General features: G+C 40.0%; 1 protein-coding gene and 1 long non-coding RNA gene across 3 annotated transcripts in view; one reads left to right on the forward strand and one right to left on the reverse strand.

The window, feature by feature from the left end:
* The window catches only part of toy (paired box 6 protein twin of eyeless), an 85810-nt gene that overhangs the window by 58928 nt on the left and 6162 nt on the right, over positions 1–20720 (reverse strand). For both annotated transcript variants that reach the window (XM_087346357.1, XM_022057132.2), the window contains exon 2: positions 10432–10625. In XM_087346357.1, the coding sequence (XP_087202483.1) occupies positions 10432–10444 (13 nt within the window). In that variant the 5' untranslated portion in view covers positions 10445–10625. The remainder of the gene's footprint in view (positions 1–10431; positions 10626–20720) is intronic.
* The window catches only part of LOC147875251 (uncharacterized), a 28933-nt gene that overhangs the window by 3586 nt on the left and 4627 nt on the right, over positions 1–20720 (forward strand). The gene's annotated exons all lie outside the window — the stretch shown is intronic.

Below are 20720 nucleotides of genomic sequence, written 5' to 3' on the forward strand. Positions count from 1 at the left end.
TTCGGCTTAGCCGAGGAACAGTAGCAACTCGCTCTCCGTCCGTTTCTTGCTACTTAGCTCATTCGCGCTTTGTACTTAAGACGATTTCATGAACTTGATACTAAGTCCAACATCGCAATATTAATTCAGGTTGTCGCTTTGATTGCCTTCGTTTGATGTTTTCTTAACAAGTATAATGGGCAGGACACGTAGCACGTATGGTCAGACGAGAGATGCATACAAATTTTAATTTGAAACGCTGAAGGAAAGAGACCAATTGGGAGATCTAAGCAGCGTGGGAGGGGGGCGAACTAGATCCACGTGGTGCCCTCTTTTGATTCGGGAGTTTCATTACCACTTGAACGACTATCAGCTTCTCTAGGTGAACTTTCCAAATTATCTTTTGTGAGGTGCTTTTGATATATGAGGAGGCTTTTGATTATTTTATATCAACTGTAATATGCTTTAAAAGGGGCCACGCCAGGTTTTGCAATTACTTCTCATCAATTTCAGTACATTATCACCGTAACATGATTTTCTTCATAAACCATGCAGCGTGCGTCTGAATACGGCTTTCGAAAGTGGATATATTCTTTGCTGTGCTCCATGTTCTATGTGGATGGGTCGTCTTCTTCCGTCTTTACTGTGGATCCATAGTTCCCGTGTCTAAACTGTAAGATTGTCCCCCCCCCCCCCACTCCCTGTCTTCTCTACTTGCGCTGAGATAATTTGAATTACATCCAGTTAGGTAGACTCTATGCCTTCCGTCAGCCACAGCGCTGCTCAAGTAAGGGACCATCCGCGGCCTTAGACGAAGGTTGCATATTTTAATGAAGTTAGTTTATCGTACGCTGTGTTTTGAACAGTACCTGCTGTCTTGAACGGTTCAGTTAGCAAGCGGATATGAAGGTTTACAGCGACACTCTAGGTAAATAGTCTGGGTTTGAGTCTTACCCTGTTCTCTGACATCAATAAACTAGGATTTATACTGCGCTGTCTTAGGTCTGAATGAATGTTCTTAATTTTTTACAAAACTTTGAGTCAGACATGTAATTCTCTTGGAAGAGATCAGTACATAAGGGTGATAATGTAACATTTTATGGTATAAAATTTCTTACTTTTTTCATAGTGCATCCGGTTTAATTAAAAAAAGCCAGTTTACGGAAGCAACACCGTAGGGCTGATTTTGTTACATAAAATACACACACATTAGCAGCCCATTAATAAGATTAAAAAAAGGGGACAATGTTCCCATGAAAATCAAACAATAAAACTAAACGTTAAATCACTGTTTGACATTAACGTAAAGTAGGCCTATTTTAAAATAAATGTTTTTACCTCAAAATTCCAGTTTTAACGACGGGTTATGATGCTGTGTATTCTTATAAATGGTTACCAACGTTTCGGAGGAATGTATTGCCTTCATTTTCCGGGTATAATACAATTCGCCATAAACCATAATACCATAATCAGTAATTTTCCTTAATTTAAAAAAAGATACACTTTCTTATTCTATTTCGGTCTGTAGATGCTCAGTCCGGCCTCTCAACGCGAAATGAAATGATCAACGCTGATTCGTTCTGGCTCCATGAAAGATTTTTAAGACCTCTGTAGAGATTTCCTTCTTCGCTGTTTGTAATTTACAATTAAGTTTCTTTCCCCTTAGAAATTTGCGACAGGAATGTACGCGTTGATTAAATATGTGGGCGGGGAATGTAGCACGCATGAGGTAAACAAAGAAATTCTAGGGCTGCAAGTCTTCGAACGGAAGAAACAACAGTATATGGGAGGATAATACTAAAACGGATGAATAGATCCATCTAGTTGATCTACAATCAGCCTCTCAAGAAGGACTATTCTCCATGAATGGAATTAGTAACTGAGGCGAATTGGCAAACATAAGGACACAAAGGTTTAGAAGGAGGGATACAGCTCTTTGATTATCGGCTTCGGAAGAATTATTTGGGCACACGTCAGAGGCCTAACTGCTAAAAGGTGACATAGAATGTGTTCAATTTCGGTTGCTTACCGTAAAGTTCCAACAAAATACATGAATTGAATAAAAATTTTCTTGGATATTATCCATCGTCTAGTAAATATAAAACGTAAAACGACGTTTCGGAGATGGGACTCTATCTCCGTCTTCAGGTTCCTACACAGTTGGGCCCACTAGATAGAGCTAATCCCTATCTCCGAAACGTCGTTTACCGTTAAGGTCCGGAGATAGGGATTAGCTCTATCTAGTGGGCCCAACTGTGTAGGAACCTGAAGACGGAGATAGAGTCCCATCTCCGAAACGTCGTTTTACGTTAAGGTCCGGAGATAGGGATTAGCTCTATCTAGTGGGCCCAACTGTGTAGGAACCTGAAGACGGAGATAGAGTCCCATCTCCGAAACGTCGTTTTACGTTTTATATTTACTAGACGATGGATAATATCCAAGAAAATTTTTATTCAATTGACTTTTCACCATCGTCAAAAAGTTTTAGATTTGAAATACATGAAATACTGACAGAATATTTAGACTTTGTAGCGGGCGGATCGTGACATTGCCGATGAACATTTGGCATAAAAGTTGTTTGTGGATGACCAAGTTTTGCTAGAAGCCGATAAATTATTGTCACTGACGACCGATTGGCTGGCTCACGAAGAATGAAACACAGTCAGTCGGGTTGCCGCTGTGTTAGGGGCAGCGAGAGTCCCTCTCTCTGTGCGTGCGTGCTCCTGCTTGTCGGCTTTTTGTAACTCTGTGTTAATCTGCATCACGAGCGCTAGCTTCCACTCGGCCAAGCGTGAAACGGGACACAGATTAAATCCAATTCCCCACGTTTGAAAATGGAAAATAATTTTACATCAGTAGCAAGCCGTGGCTGGATGTTCTACAGGAGAATCCGGCTCCAGCGCCACAGTCCTCTCTTTCCAGCATCTCGCCACTTCCCGCGGATCATGCGGGGAGGGGGGGGGGGGAGACGAGGGGAAAAAAGAGAAATAATTGAAGAGAAACAAAGCCCTGGGTGATGCCAGTGCCATCTATTAATGTACAAAGCGTCTCTGACGGAACTTACACTTAGAACAATTATTACTCCTTACAGGGCGGCTGCTAGTGGCTTTTGTGAGAGAGGGACAGAAAAAGTGAAATATCGTATTGTTTAAAATTGTATTTCTGATGTGCATAACGGCAGGTCTTTTGTGGAAGACAAATTTATTCATTATTATATTTTGCTTTGTATGAAAATGAATGTAAAAGCATTTAAGCTCCCGAGTAAAATGCAATGGTATAGGATGTTTAAAAGTGAAATTCCCTGAATCGTTTTATTAGTTGTTATACACAATAAAACTTTCTCTGGCTGTTACTTAAATTTGTCTCTGGTTAATGAGGGAATTTAACCATCAGTTCTAAACACAAATGTTGTCACTGCCTTTCTTCAAATTCACACACGTGTAGTAAAACTTACAATTCAGGTTTTCTTAAATTTCTAATAAGATACTTTTAAGATGCGAACTATGGCTTTAAAAAAACATTGGCACATTTTAAGGTTGGTTAAATAAAGAAACTAACTTTTAATAAATAATCGTATTTATAATTACCTGCATGTGAAACTGATATCAGATTTATCTTCTAAAGTAGAGGTTTTGCGAACATTTTATGTTTTATTTTATCGAATCACTAAGAAGCTTATTCGTATTTAAAAGTGGGTTGAGGCAGGCATCATGGCAGTATGTCTGTGGTAACTAAGTTAAATAGATTTTGACACTACCAATATCACTCGAGTTCTTATAAATTCTCCACGGAAATCTCGCTGCTTTGCTTGGATTAATACGCAGACTTACATTTTAAACATCACCACGTTTAACGCTTTCGAATCTTTAGAAAGAACGACAAAGCTTTTTGATTCCATACTAGAACCATATTGTCTGAAAATTTTGTAGGAGATGCTAAATAAGGCGATGGATCTGTGTACTTGATTCATCGTTGTTGAACAGTTTCTGTCATACAGCGCCGTCCCGTATCCACCGACGCATTACGATACGCAACTGTCAGGGTATAAAAAGAGACCGTCGTCCCCCGAGGATTCTGGCAACAGTTGAGCAGATCTCCCACGGCTGGACCCAGTCAGGCGACCGATAGCGTCTCCCCATCGCATTACCACACCTCCCTGTTCTCCTCGTTGGAGATTTGGGGGAAGCTTCTTTCGTCCTTTCAGCTCCTTTTGTTGGTACCCTGTTCTTCGTCATATATTTTTCGACACTGTCATATCCACGCGAGAGATCGACAGGTGTACGTGTTAAATAAAATTGGAAGGAAGGACGCCTCTGTGCATGAATGACATAACTCGTCTTTTGCAATACGAACTTAAAACAGACGACCAAGTCACGCATTTCCTGTATATTCCCTTCAGTATCTAGATGTGTGTAGTTCTATGACAGAATCAATACTTGTTAAAAGTTCATCTCTGCACGTGAATGATCAGATTTCGATCCTGATAAAAAAAAACAAGACTTATGAAGCTCATTTGCAATTACCTTCGCATCTGATTCAAAGTTCTGTAAACTCCGCAGTTGGAAAAACATTGTTAAATTAACCCTCAATGATTATCGTTATTGACAGTCTGAAAGCGCCAAGTACGCAGGCGCCAGGAATTTGTTCATGGCTTTCGCAGGGACGTGACTTGAGTCGCTCTTGATCTCGAGCTCTTTATATATATATATATACTGTTGGTTTGTTGAGGGGAGACTGGATATTATCGCCATAGTGTGTAACACGATTGTCAACGGCGAAGAAACTGATGGGTGAGAAAGTGTGAGATGCAGATATTTTACAGGAAACCAGCTTTTCGTTGAAATAGATACATGTAGTTACAGCGAAAATCGTCGAGGGGGGGGGCAGCACTGACGCCACTGATCCACGTATTTCGAAAAGTTATTTCTTTCCAAGTATAAAATCTAGTAGAAATTTTTGACCATTTTTATTTAAAATTCGAAATAAATCTCGTAAACATTTGAGCCTAAATCATCTATCAAATTAATATTTTCTAACAAGAAATTCTAATATTTTCCTGATTGAATTAAGCACAATGAGAAAGTGAAAACCGCCGACTTCCTAAATAAATTCCCAAATTACTTATTTTTTTTAAGAAATTCAAAGTTTGGCTGCTGTCTTCACAAGAACCCTCCACAAATCTCAATACTCAGCTAATTGAATCCGGTGCACACTAACTCTCTTTAGAGCTCAGTTTTAATATTATCTTCCCCGCTACGTTACATCTCCCAAGTGACCTCTGGTCATCAGGTAATTAACAACTAAAGTTTGTGTTAGTTCTCACCTGTTACATTCGTGCTACGTACTCCTCCCATCATTTTCTCCTTGCTTTAATCAGCCTAGTAACGTTCACAATTTCTCTAAAATCCGATCCAGCCTCACCTTTAGAATAAATATAGGAATTTGTTAACGCAGATGTTACTTCGAACCACAGGGATTAACCTTTTCTTTTGAGAGAAAGTTTCCATTTACGAACGCAGAATTCAGACTTGCCTTAGCAACAACTCACTACCTTAATTGGTTGGCACACTTTGGCGGCTGTGAAAACCTCAGCGGATGAAATATTTTTGATATTAGATAATGTCCAACCATATAAAGTGAGTTAAATACAAATTCATGTAGAATCTGGTAGCAAATCTTTGAGAGATAAACCTTTACAGTCTACTGTTGCTTGTGTAAGAGACCCGGATGTGTCTTCTTAAGCCTCATGAACAAAAAATATGAATAATCTCAAAAACTATATACATTTTAGTCACATTAAATCAAATTCTTCGAGTGTATGCAAGATTCAACATCGACGCGGTTCATTACCGGAAAGAAATGTATTGCATTTGCTTGCCTCTTAAGCTTTACACAGTAAATGAACTGAATTATCCAGCGTCTATTGTGGACCTACTTAAAACCCGCAGAGACTGTGAGCGGAATAAGTGACGGAATTTAGTTCGGGTTTTCACAGTGACCACCAACATGCAAGCCTGTAATCTGCTATTGGAAAGCTGTTCACATCATACAGAGTCAACAATTATTTTACAGTGATTTTGCATACTCCATTGGTCCCGATATTCGTTTATTACTGATACAAATATTTTATTTCGGATACAGACAGATTCAACAACGCAGCTGGTAACTGTTCCTGCGCTATTTTTGAACGGGAATTCAATTGAATTAGCTAGCGAATAATGTATTTAAAACCTGGAGAGACAGTGAACGAAATTAATATAGGAAATCAGTTCATGTTTTAACAGTGCAGAATCGTTTACACTGAACAGAATCATACATAATTTTTGCTTGTAATTTATTAAATGGTATTCACTAAGTAAAAACATTTACAATATATTTTATCACTTAATGAGAGAGGTATTTATGTGTTGACCAATTGACCAGTGACACGTTTTTTGAGGACTACATTTTCTCTTTAGAATTTGGAGAGGATCCTTTCTGTACGATTCACATCAATCTGTAACTTTGCATCTAGTGTTCATGTGTGATATTTGGTGCCTTAATATTGAGGAAAATAGCAATACTTGGTTATGAAATACGATGCACACAAAGCCGAGTTTCGTTACAGATGTGTTATACATAACCTTTATGGCGTTCCGTTGAAATATTCGAGAATTCCGACTCATGGTCGTTGCCTGGCAACCGTGAATATTATTGCCAACTGTCTAGATAGGTACAGGCATGATGGCGGCCTCTTCTGTTTGCAATATTGCCTGCTACAGGATCTGAAAATGGTTCTTTGCCACTGTCAGTGTTGTGCTTAAAACGTGGCCCGTGTACCTCGAAAGTTAGGCCTACAAGTATTTTCCAGATACGTCCTTTTGAATTGTTAATACTTCAGTGACAGTCGAACCCTGATTTTAATTTTACATTTAATTTTTAATGAATGTAGGTCCAAATTCGTGTGACGGCTAAAATAAACTTTATTTTGTATACACGCAACCGGGATACAACGTTGTAAAATTACTAATTCTTATTCTTTACCAACTTTTGCACATAATAGGGACTTACCACCTTTTTCTTAAAGGTTCATTAGCGATCTTCATGTTTTAATCTTGTTCTGGGCGACAAGTAATAAAGCTACTTACGCCACTTTTTCACGCTTACTTCCAGACTAGCGTCTAGCAGACTGTTATGCCCCATTCAGGTGCAATTGCATTTTTCAAAATTTATGGAAATTAATAACTCGCGAGAAAGGATTTAGTTTGCAATGTTACATTTGTATCTTCATTTTTATAATCGCCTTTGCAATGATTCATACACACAGATTCTGACGTATCCAAAAGACAGCGCCCCATAATTCATCGCGTGCCACCTTTTGGGGTCTAGCCTTGTACCGCGCCCTTTCATTTCATGTCATTAAACCCTTATAGACCCCTTTGAAGCTCATGTGTATTTAAACAGAATATCAAGGAGCTGATTCTACAACTGTGTTAATATATTGAACTGCACGTGTGTGCTTAATTTCAGTTTGAATCAGCCAAAAGCAGAGTTTTTTTAGATGTCTTGCCGCCACCGCCGTCTGACACGCAGAGCAGGGTGTCCGCCCCCTGGAGATCCACACCCACACCCACAACCCCAGAGAAATTGCATACCTTACGCGTGTCCCAACCACAAGAGGGAATCAGTGTGTTCCAGACCCTTCGCTGTTCTTTTCTGTCTCAACTACCCCCTCAATCCCCTCCCCTTCCATTACTCAAGCTGAAATTTCTGCTCTTTTGTCTGAAAATTTACAGAGTAATGATACATACGCGCTCTTGGAGGAGTAGAACTGTGAACATTTTAAAATACTGCGTCGCTGTGAGCAGTGCGTGATTTGCCCAAAGGCAAAATTGTAGCATAACACGAGCATTCGTTTGTAAATATGATTTTGTTGACCGTCAATTAGATTTTCGTAAACTGATTCGTCGCTTCGATGTGCTGTGCTAACCTGCAACTGATCAGAATAAATTAAGAATCCCGAAAGTGTAGAGACGCTCCAGTTCCAGAAGTTGAGATGCGAAGGTGAGAAAATGTCAGTTGGAAATCCGAAGAGAGAAGAAAACACGTGATACCAATTCGTAATTGGGAAGATAATATTAAAAAAGTCGGAACGTGTCGTGAAGATTGGAGCGACTAGCAGCTTATCTGAAAGGAGTCCTTTAATTATATTTGCGCAAAATACCTGTCAGAACATGAAATGTATTCCTTCTGCTTTCGGATAAAAATACATAATTGCGTGACGTCATAGTCTTAGTAGCTGTGCAGCCCACAGCAAAGCGCTGCATGCTGTTTTATCATCCAAGAATAAATATTTACGATCCGTCTGTCTGTCTGTCTACTCACACGAATTTCCTCGTGAAAAGGAAATTTTAAATATAAAAGCACCGCACGGTTGTCTGACAGCGCTCCCTCCGCCCCTCTACCTTGACAATGTCTCTGCCCCTTTTTCGACAGAGTGCCCCCTGGAGGTGACAGACATCTTGCATGTCAGCAGAACGATTCCATTCGATCTCTGCCATCGTAACCTGATTTTTCAGTTCGCTTGGTTTCTGAGTCACTTCGCGGTGCGCCCCCCTCCCCCTCCCCCCCCCCGGGCCAAAATATGCACACGATTTAACTCCCCGCTGCAGTCAACGTACAATTTTCTGTACCAGTCTCGACTTCTGGTTAGAACCCGCCCACCTGACTTGTGTCATTCGGGATGAACGAACGTGTTTTGTTCGAACGGGAGGAGACAAGAGATGTCAGGCTGCGAGAATGTCTCCCTTTTCATTGTCCCTTTGTTATATTCTGTGGAAGATGTTGAATAAAAGGGAGAGAAGATGACAGACGTGGATTGTAAAATGTATCATATTTCAAAACCGTCGGGGGTTGCCGACCGCCCCGTAAGGGATTGAATTCCTCTACTCCTGCACCACAAGGTAACCGCAACATGGGCGCGTAGCCGGGCTCTGCGGTACGTGCTCCAGCAGCACGTATCATATGATCAGTCTCTTGTTCCACGGCACAAGTTATATGAAGTATCTGCCAATTATCGGTGCTTCAGCTATAGAAATTGTTTGTAAATTTCAATGGGAGTGACAACTCTTCTGATGGTCACTGCTTAAAGAAGTTTTGACTAGCTGAGATACTATCAGCTTCTAAAGAAGGATTGTGCTCCATGGATGAAGTTTGTGGCTTGTGTCGTTAAAGTGAATTTCGCAGAAGAACACGAATTTTGACATCATAAATGGGAATTTTTTTATATATTTTGTGTGGAATAAAACAGACCCATAGTCACAATAAAATTGGCATGACAGAGAATCTAATTTTGTTAACAGAGGAATTCATTACAGCCATTGCTAACGCTTCTGTGCGTTAAACCTTTCTATTAGCTGCAATGCATTTGAATCAGAACACACGAATGTATTGTTTTCAGAACTTGTCAACGTTAGAATGCACCCAATACGATTCTAGTCTGCCAGTTTATGTAACAGCTAATTTAGAAGTAATTAGATTTTCACCGCGTCAGTTGTGTGAGCGGATGTGAACTCGAAACATTGTTACTGCAGATGAAATGAGCAGTTTAACCCAGCGATGCATGTTTTTATGTTACTCCCTCAAAACATGGTTATAAATTGCAACGAATGTAGTTTGTAACAATCGCAGAGTTCGTTAATTCGAAGTTCAATTGTGGAAAGAGAAATCATATTTAAACAATGCCATCTGATTGTTTCCATGCTGATTTCTTTTATTAACGCGGGAGTAATCAGTCCCTTTGTAGAGCATTAAAACAGTTACCATTTCAATCTTTCGTCTTTTGTTTCATTATTCTGTGATACTGAATGAATTTAAAAGCGTTTAGTTCTGGAAATGACACTATGGTAATAGAACCACCAAAAATTGTACACACATTTCCATCCCCTCACCCCCTCCGTCATACCCAAATATGTCCAACCCCGAGGTAGGTGACCTTATTTCTCCTTTCTGTGTGCCCCATAGACCTATGATAAAATCTCTTACGTCATTTACAATGAATTTTGAGTGTGGTCTTATGTATTGCGACGCCACGAAGACTTGTAGATGGCTACTAGCTTTCAGAATGGACATATTTTCTCCATCTTCAGGGTACAAGGCCGCAGACCTGATCAATGCCTGTCATAATTGAGGTTGAATATTAATCGCCGTTGAACAAAAACGTTAAAATTATATCACATTTCGTGAAATTACCAAGAGTGGTAAGGCGTCTGACCCCGTATTCGGGACGAATCAGGTTCGAGAGGAGGTATGATTACTGGTGTGTTCCGTGGTTTTTCTTATCATGTTGAGATAGTTATTTAAATAGGCTAAATGACCTGAGACGCATCCGAACAGAGACATCTTGAGGAAACGACGTTTAGTGTCTCTTGTGCTGCAGTTAAGAGAGAGTGGAGGTCAGGCTCCGTGACTCACCTTTGTGGGGCATTTTCCAGAAGGCTTCGGCACAGGTGGGATCCCTCCCGGACCCCGCCACGAGGCTGGCTCCGAGGCTTAGCGTCTTGCCCGGATTTGGATTCAAGTCTCGAGGGAAACAGGTGCGGCCGGCAACCTCTTCGTCCCGCTGCGGAGGCACACTGCCCCCAGTCGATCCGCTGCCAGTCGCCACTCTGCACACAGACAGCCGACTTCAGAACACCGCCGCCTCACGGCCATTGAATGAATGAATGACGTAGCTCCGCGATCAGTGTCTCAGCACAGAATCAAAATTTTTAAAATTTATTATTTCCAAAAAAAAACAACACGCAGTTGAGGGCTCCTACTTCGTATTTGAGAGTTCGCGGTTCAAAACTCGGCCCGAAGACCGGGTACCCTGACTGGTTTTTGTTTCCCATAGTACCTACAGGGCAACATCGGGGCAGTGCCTCAAATTAAACGACTATTTCCTTCCAAATCCATTTCAATTCATTATTCATTATCCTTTCTATCATTTCATGATTTAAAGGCCAGACCTAAGCACTTAAGACCGTGTTAATTAAGCTTTTAATAAAAACTTTTTCGCTGTAATTAACCTTGGAGTTCTATAGCAGGCGGTAAATGTCTTTACTAGATGGGGTACTATCAGCTTTTGAAAAAAGATTCTGTTATATGTAGTTAGTTGGTTGAATAATTTATTCTTCCTCAGCGATTCTGAGTCTCCGGTTTGTGGTAACACGGACACGACCTGCCCAAGTTTTGATCAATCGGAGGAAGGAGTGCATCTTCTTGCCGGCGTTCACATTCCAAATGCGCGTCGTGATTTTCCTTGTACACTGCAAGGAAAATTCGATAAAACATCTTAAGGTTACGTTACGTCTGACACAAAACAAATCCACGCTTTTGATACAACGTCCCTCGTCTTCTGTAAATGTTGATACGTCGAATTAATAGTTCGACAGATGAAAAAAGATGATTTTTATTTAGGAACACCCGGTTCCGTTGCTCTTTTCTCGATGACGCCAAGACCACCCGTTCTCTACCACGAAAGTCGAGCTGACAAGTCAGTCTGTCCGTCGCTGTTTATTCACACGAATGCCGACCGGAGCACGAAGCAAGGCGATTTTAATGTAGGGTCCAGCTAGCCCGACAGTGATGTATGCTGAGTATCCTCTCTGATCCGCTGACTCACTGCAAGGAAAAGGAACCCTGTGGCCTTTTCCTATTGTCATAGGAGTTCAAAGGACGCATGGAAGCAGATTGTGGCATGTTTAACATACGCGCGCTAAATGATGACAAATATTCATGGATCGTCCGGCAACCGCCTCGCTTTAAAAAAAAAAAATTATGGGTCCCCGTGTTTCTCTTTGGAGCTGAGACATTTGTTTTAAGAACACTGGCCGTAGTGAATGTTAGTAAATAAGGTACAATGAAAACAGTTTTTACTAATGTGTGTATATCCTAACGAAGCTGATATTCGCTCATATAGCCAAGAAATCCGCCGTCAGGAATAGAACGTGAGTTGACAACACCACGCCATGATCCTGTTTTATAAAAAATCCATTTTAATATTATAATATCTCATCTACTCCTAGGTGTTATTTTTGATGTGTCTTAAAGTTATTTATTTATTTAGTGTTCTGTCTGACGACAGGTCCATATGAACAGGATCCTTCCATCCTTTTCTCGGACTGGGACCTGTTCATATACGTTCTTGGCAGATGATCCAGAAGTGGTTTGCCATTGCCTTCTTCTGTGTGTGAATGGAGTAATTGTTGGGATGCCACGGAGGAAAACTCCGTGTTGCCTAGACCACGGCCTTGCCCAACACAAGTTATAAATTCGGGCACCGCCGGGAATCGAACCCGAGACCCCAGGATTACAAGACCAGCGTTTTAACCGCTAGACCACCGTGGCGTTGTCTTAAAGTTATCCGACTAAAATTTCGTATACATTTCTAGTATCAGGGACTGTTATTAATTGACAGAACTTACGGACGTGTGTCCGTAGATCCTCTTGAATGGGCGTAAATCATCGATAGGCCCGCTGGCCTAATGGCTTTACCTCTTATTACATTTCACACGTCAAGGGTTACCAACGCAACACGCAGCCATTAGATCAGCCCACGCGCTGTATAATATTTAAATTGAATTTGGTGACGACGGACCATCGCCATTTGCTAATGCACGTGCGAACTATCTGTGATGGCTTTTAACGGATAACAACGTAATGTATTAATGCGCGCTTCTGGACGGATCACAATTACAGTTTTAAATATGGAGTAAGTGAGAGTGGGGTATGAACAGACAGGGTACTTACCCCCGTATGTATTAAACATTGGGAGTGAGTTACTGAACACTTCGATTAATTTAAAATTTATCACGTTAGTTTTGTCAGCCTGAATGCGTGTTGTAACAGATGACTTTTTAATTTATTTCAGCTGTTTGCATTGTTTAAAGATGTCGCTGAAACACGTGACGGCTTACGTCAAAACTGACCGGAGAACTAGAAACTTCCCTTCGTCATTCTGGGAACAAATTCAGTCGACTTTATTGTCGACTTATATCAGGATAATTCTATTTCCGGAATTATTTATTTTATTTATCTTATGGCTATATTACAACACATGAAATACAAGAATAACGATAGACTTTACAAATATAATATACTAGAATACAGTACTATAATTTTAGGTCAAGATTGGCAATCCGTTTAAGTGTTGGTGGAGAGGCTAGGAGAAAATTCGGTTGTTCCACAGGATATGCCCTCAGGTGGCATTCCTGCACAATATGTTTGATGGTCTGATGACTCGCACCACAGTCACAGTCGGCTGTTTGATTTCCGGAATCATTAAATGTGCAAAGCATGTTTAACCCACTGTCCCGATATCTTCCTACGTGAACTTAAGAATACCGTGGAAGATTTAACTCATTGTAGCCAGTGCCCCGGGTTAGATTTTAGTCTCCTTAATTTGCAGAAGTAGCATTATTATCCAGAACTACAGCGAGACTTATGACGAGTCGATTTTATTAAATCTGCTAGATATATGTCAGTATTTGTATGTACAAGTCCATTACGAATACCTGCAACACAGGCCCATGTCCTTATCGAAATAATAATATTAACAACGTAATAAGCAAAGTTCAGAGCGATATTTTTACACCCATTAACCTCAATTGCAAAAGAAAATTTTGCGTTCTGAGAGTCGAATCTGGTACAAATTCTAATCACTGCATCGCGATATTATTTGCGGAAAATATTATTTCCGTGGTCTTCGTACAAAAGGGTCACATCGTGTTCATTCACAGAGGCCCGCACTCCGATTCAAACATCTACCCGTGCCACTGCGCGTTCTTATAACGTACAAATGTTACTTTATGATGGTCCTTGATCAGCTAAAGAGTAAAGAAGGCGAAGCGAGTAGCGGATGAACGGAAAAAAAATCCTCCAAGCCTTTAGCAGAGCGAAAGAGAGAGAGACAGATACAAATATGATAAAAAATATCAATTTTTCACTACAAGATGGCTGTCTTCTGGGTTGTAGCGTCTTGCAAACTTCTATCAGACTACATGGCGCTACAATCCAGGAGAAAACCATCTTCGGATTCAAATTTAAAATCAATCTTTGATTACTTGCTACGCAGATGTTCCATTAGACTTGAATACAACACAATTATTTCTGTTTAAATGTATTTATCACGCCTGATGTATTCATGCCGGCTGGTATCACCTCGATAAAATCTCGAAACTCGACCTGCGTGGACTAGACCAGTGTTCCGCGACAGGGAAGTGGACAGGAACCAGTAGACTGTGCCGAGCTTAAAACCCAGAGACCACCATAAAGTAGCAAGTCCCTACGACTCAGTAGCGCGAAGTAATGAGTTTGCGCCCTACAAAGAAGCCGAACGAACGTAGACTAAACTTTGGATAAAAAACACAAAACTGTTTTCGTCATACCCATGTAATTATATTGTGCAATACAAAGATATTTTAATGAAAGTCGTACTATATTCTGTTTTTTCTCGTTACTCGAATAATTTTGAAATAGGAAAAGAGAGGAGAGAGAGGTTAAAATAATTAGTACGAGTAAGGATTCTGTCTGTGTGCAGAGGCTGAAAGCAGAGAATGTTGAGTCTGCTGTATCTTTTTCTGCGTGATGCATTTCTTTTTTAAGTTCCGTATAAGACTGTTTTGCGTCTGTACTAATTTACTTCGTGCAAAAGCGACCCACGAATCACACTGTTGAATATTTTTTAAGCTTCTGAACGAAAGAAAGAATTTATCGTACGCAACCGCTGTCTTAATCAGCGTTTGACAAATAGATTCAAATATGGATTAAAAATAAGGGCACCTTAGGTTCAACCTTTTTTTCGCGTGGGTCCGTGAATGCGTCGGTAATGAATATCCGTAGAAGAATTATGTGTGTGTGTTCAGTGAATTTCCCGGCGGTGCCCGAATTCATAACTTGTGTTGGGCAAGGCCGTGGTCTAGGCAACACGGAGTTTTCCTCCGGGGGCTTCCCCGATTACTCCATTCACACACAGAAGAAGGCAATGGCAAACCACTTCTGGATCATCTGCCAAGAACGTATATGAACAGGTCCCAGTCCGAGAAAAGGATGGAAGGATCCTGTTCATATGGACCTGTCGTCAGACAGAACACTAAATAATAATAAGATGAGGTGGTCTAGCGGTTAGAACGCTGGCCTTGTAATCCTGGGGTCTCGGGTTCGATTCCCGGCGGTGCCCGAATTTATAACTTGTGTTGGGCAAGGCCGTGGTCTAGGCAACACGGAGTTTTCCTCCGTGGCATCCCAACAATTACTCCATTCACACACAGAAGAAGGCAATGGCAAACCACTTCTGGATCATCTGCCAAGAACGTATATGAACAGGTCCCAGTCCGAGAAAAGGATGGAAGGATCCTGTTCATATGGACCTGTCGTCACACAGAACACTAAATAAATAATAAAAAGTTTAGTGAATGCGCAGAGATGCTGATGGGTCGGTCTGTGTTTTGTGTCTGACAATGCAAGTCTGTAACATGAGCCGTTTTAGCACAGGGTTACAGTGACAGCGGCGGAATATCGCTTTTCTTTGACGGTACAACTAATGATCCTTCCATATTCTTCTACCCACAAGCATCGCATGGAGACTCTTCACACGCAGTAAACGACATCCATGATCAAAGGAAAAAAACAAGGCTTTATTTCTAGCGCAAGGTCTCGTGGTACTTGAGCTGTGTCGTCTCTGCTAGTGTTTTGTGTTTGAGTTGGTGGTGGGGCGCGGAGGAACAAGTGTTTTTATGTTGCGTTTTCACGAGGGAAATCTTGACAGTTAATTTAAACAAAATTCAATCACGAACGAGTATTCAAAGAGGGAACATTTCGGCAGCTAAACACTACTCTGCACGACTCCGCCTTTAATTAAGTAGACTAGTTGTAGACTACTACACTTTTGTTATTCTATTTAAATCAATAGCTTTCTGCATATCTTGTAGCACGACAATTAAAATTGACTTGTACTGCTAAATCTATTATCTCGCTTTATTAAACTTGTTTTTTGGACATATTTCTTAAGCTGGCTGAAGTAAAGATGGTTGTCTTCATATAGTTGCGTCGTGTAGTTTGTTAGAGGTTTGCCGACGTTTCCGGGGCGTTTGCTGTCACCATTATCAGTCCATGCAAGCACCTCTGAAACGTCAGTAAACTTTAGCCAAACTACACGGAGCAGCAACTCAGAAGACAGCCGTGAGAACCTGAAATCTCACTTGGCTCAAATGATTTGCTTAAATATTTTACTTTTCGCCACTATCACATCTTTTTTAAGTCAGCTCTGAGGAACATCCGGGCTGACTTCTATTGAGCTCGCTGCCTAATTCGGCTCTATCGCCTGTGCTCACCGGACAGAGTAGCCAAGCGTGGCCTCTCTCGGTCAGAAGACGCAGAGTGCACCTGCACTTTAAAGGGACACGTCGGAAGTGTTTCATAGCGGACGTCATTTGTTCTGGGACCTTAGGGCAAGTACGTCTCTTGGTATCGCGTAAAGCGGACATGTCAGGCAGGGTCAGTGTCTACTGAGGGTCGCGGATAAAGGGGTGAGTGATCTGAGATCACATGGAAAAGTCGCGACCACTTGCATCCACTGACTTTACACTCAGACATCTCGTAAATGTACTTACAGATTCTGTTCAGAATAGGTCGTGAGGATCGCTTAACATTTCTTGCTATGGTAACGTGATTTAATAAAAATCTATATTTATTTTCAAATTATTTATTAAAAATAAATCAGCTCTACATTCGTCTAAGTGTCTCTGTAGATTCCGTGTAATTTCCCAGTAATTTTTACGCTGATTAATCTTAATACTAGATCTATATTTTATACTGCAATATTCAGGTGTGCTTAAATCAGAGAACGCGTGTGTACTGATTATTTTATTTTATTAATTCTGTTTCTTCTGCAATTGGAGCTGAGATGTGAAATTAAGACACCACTGAAACAACACGTCTTTCTGAATCGGACATGTTTATTCGGTTGGTAATATTGACGGTGTTCCGACTCTTTTATCAGCAAGGTTACAGAACTGGTCCTTCAAGGTCAGGCTATTACATTTATTTGCGTTCTAAGGTCAAAATTGTAGAAAATGTTCTGAAACTAAAGAGAAAACCTTGTTAAAACGAAAAAACATTAACTTAGGTTCCTGTACTAACTCAGTTAATCAAAAAAGTCCCCTCTGTGTCAATGTTAATAATGTTATTTATTTCAAAACTTACATTTTGATTTTATGTTTTATTTCGGTCTAAACAGTGGCGTACACCGAAATGCTAGAAAAAAAAGTCACGGTCTATAAATTTCATAACTACAGGCCAAATGTGTAGCATCAGTGAAGTATTTGCTTTTAGCTTACCTGGTTCTTCTTTTCGCCTTACTTGTAGGCCAATATTAATATCGCTACATTTAATTAGTTTTTTGTATGCATCGTTAATTATTTAAACTAACTTACCAGACCCTACAGTTTACATGAAGATAGATACACATTTCTGGACACATCATAAGCACAACTCCAAAAGAATGGTTCCTTCAACAGGAGTGCATTAAGATTAAAAGGCAAAAAGTTATTAAATTTACCCCTAAGACAGGCCCTGTCACATTATGTGCTATCAGAACGTCATTTTATAAAAATACAACTAACTATTTTCTGTAAGTTATTTAAGCTAAGTTATCGAATGCTCACTGCTTACGCTGTTATCCCTAACGGAACTATTTCGTGTTCAAATGTTGAGAAATGCAGAAGTTGGGGAACCGGAAATCGTCGAAGGGTGCTATAACCCGGATAAAACATGTTGTTGTTTTTTTTATAAAAATCATAAGCAATTACGGAAAAGGAAATAGCTGTCATCGGCAAGGATAAAAACCGTCATTTGTTAAACTCTAACGTCATGTTTTAAAATGCCGTTGTTATGGCAACGGATGACTTTGCAAAGCCTCGTGCGCCATCTCTGAATGAAACAGACGCCGAGGCACAAAATCTAACACTTACATTTACATTTAAGACGCAGCCTTGTACAGTGGTTTATAACACGTCTAAGACTGATCGTTATAAATACCCTATATGCTCTAATCTGTATAATTAATTAAGAATGATGAGGAAAGTGACTGATTTATTAAACTGCTTAAGATAAATTCCACAAATGGTCGGAATTCTGTTGAGTTTTACGTCTGGTTGAGCTGCAGTTATTAAGAGATTCACTGCATTTCTGAGAACCATCACACACGTTTAGTTTGCAGTCATTTTATTTTTATATTGGCTGCACCGATGGTTTATATTTTCATTTGAATGGCATGGATTAAGACAAGCTGTTTCAGTAATATTCATAAGGCAAGGTCTATTAGTGGGCCGCCATGAAACTTTCGGTTTAATGAACGGCAGGGAATTTCTCGATCAGTCCAACTTCTGCGATCTTCTGAAGAAATACTTCATCACCCAGCGGTTGTAGTTGATATAGAATTTTACAATGTCAGTTTTAAATCTCTTAGGGAATATGGAATTGTTCCAAGTGGCTACATTTACAATTCTGTTTCAGAACTTTCCAGTTCTTCCGTCAAAAGTTTACAAAATTAAAATCCCCGTCAGACATCCTCACTTCAATCACCACCAATATTGGCATTAAATTGAGTTTATCGAAACTTCTAATTTTCTTACACTCAGAATATCTGCAGTACAGGGCAGTGTTTTCCTAGTTCTTTGCAGGGACACTCTTCCTTCTTCCCGCATGTCAGACAGACTCAGCTGATTGTAACTATGCAGTATCTCCACATTACTTCACTTCCTTACTGAGACCAGCCTGACACTGCCCTCGTATTTCAACGAAGGTTTGTCTGCTTGCTTTATGTCAGTTAGTCAAAACGCACGGAAAATGCTTCCATTAGGGAGACAGCAATAAAAGGATTCAGAGGCTGGATCTGTGATTGTTCTAAGGCGTCCTTTGTGTCTTACCTGTTATTGTACGGGGCTTATTCTAGGTAAATTCTACTGGAATGTCGCCACGTACTCAGCTGACACGAAGTAACAGTCGTAATCCTTTCCCGATTTCCGTAGGTGGGTTCTTACCTGACGAGGTTAAATACCAAAGTTGTCACTGCACTGAACTTTCACAGTCAACTCTTCCAGGTAATTGTTTGTATAACCGGCGGGAAAAGGGTAGCATGGCGCTATATCGGATTCTATTATAATGCTTACGGCACGTCTGGTTTTGGTGATTGGCGCCTAGAGGGGTGGCATTTTTCAGCGAGATTTCCTTTGCAATTAGGTAGGGAATTTTTGTTCCGAGACATTCGGTGGTGGTGGTCGTGGTGTGTAGAGGGGCGCTGTACCTGGGTTTGAGTGTATAAGACGCTTACAGTAATATGAAATATTTATTTATTTTTACACTTTTTATATTTTAGACCGAACCACTTCGGTATCAGTCAAAACAATCCTTTTACTTGATAAAGTGTTTGGCTTTCAACTTGAAATATTTTAAGCCAGTCCCTCGTGCTACAGAAAGTTCTATGACAGGGATAAGCAGACTACAGCCAGCGGGCCAAATACTGCCCGTAAAAAGTTTTGTCAACCCCGTGAAGTTTTTATGATACTCTTTTAATAACAAGGCCTTTTGTTAATTTTCACTTTCTCGTATGAGCGTACAACGCAGATTGTGTAGGATTACCGTAATCTCAAGAAAACCGAAATGTTTACGTAAATGTAAACATTTGGGTCCTATACACACATTTGGTACTGTAATTATTAAAACCGGATGCTGTACAAGACAGTGACGAGTGATCTACTGCAAAATAGGTAATCTTTGTCTATTTCTTCTGTATGTGTGATTTTTTTTTTCTAATTTTGGTTCTATCAAATCAGACTGGAAGACAAAATACTGATAGGTCTATTACTAATTAATTAAATAACCCTTCGCGTCAAAAATAATTGGTAATTTGACAGGCCATTACTTGCTTTTATTCATCTGCTGATTCTCTTGGATTCTCGATAAATTTAATGAAGTTATTAATGCACAAATATGCTGTTTGAATAACAACCAGCCTTTTGGATTTGCACAGAGCCTTTAGATGACGTAGACAGAAGAACTTAAAATACGATCTTTTTGATTACCTGATTGAAAACATTATTTATTAATTTTATAGTAATTCAGTTAAAAAAACTTTATATAAAAAGTACAAAAGTAGATCACTGATAAATTAATGAACCGAAGCACACAGCGTTTTGGATAAAGAATTAAAATCTGTTCCAGATTTTGGATCAGGAAGTTCAGAAATTTCAAGCCAGGTTATAGCCGCTCTCTTTCTACAGGCTAGTCGAGACTCTGTTCAATTTTTATACAGTAATGAAGTTAAAACATTAGGCTATAAAATGATACTTAATTACCCTGTATGTTGTAATGAATTATTTCTGTAGCTTCTGACCTGCGTTTTTACGGCAAGAACGTATATTTGTTCCAACATTTCAAATTCTGCCAGACTCGTGAAATTACATTATAGCCTATAATATAATTACGCACAATGAAAAGTCAACAAGCTAGTATTTCCGACTTTCCCTTAGCAGAGTTACAAATTGAGGGCTCACGGGTGTGTGGTTACATTAATTAAAGTGTAATGAACCTACACGTAATCGTGAAATATTTTAAAAAATTCTGAAAATCGCGTGGAATCAAAACAAATCAGATATAATGAAAGTTGATTTCGAAGACTGGCTTTGTAAAACGTTACAGTGAGCACTATTTCGCTCCATGTT

This window comes from Zootermopsis nevadensis, unplaced genomic scaffold, assembly GCF_977971745.1.
Source record: "Zootermopsis nevadensis isolate Lab colony 2312 unplaced genomic scaffold, Znev_1.0 Znev_ptg000001l, whole genome shotgun sequence".
Classification (NCBI taxonomy): domain Eukaryota; kingdom Metazoa; phylum Arthropoda; class Insecta; order Blattodea; family Termopsidae; genus Zootermopsis; species Zootermopsis nevadensis.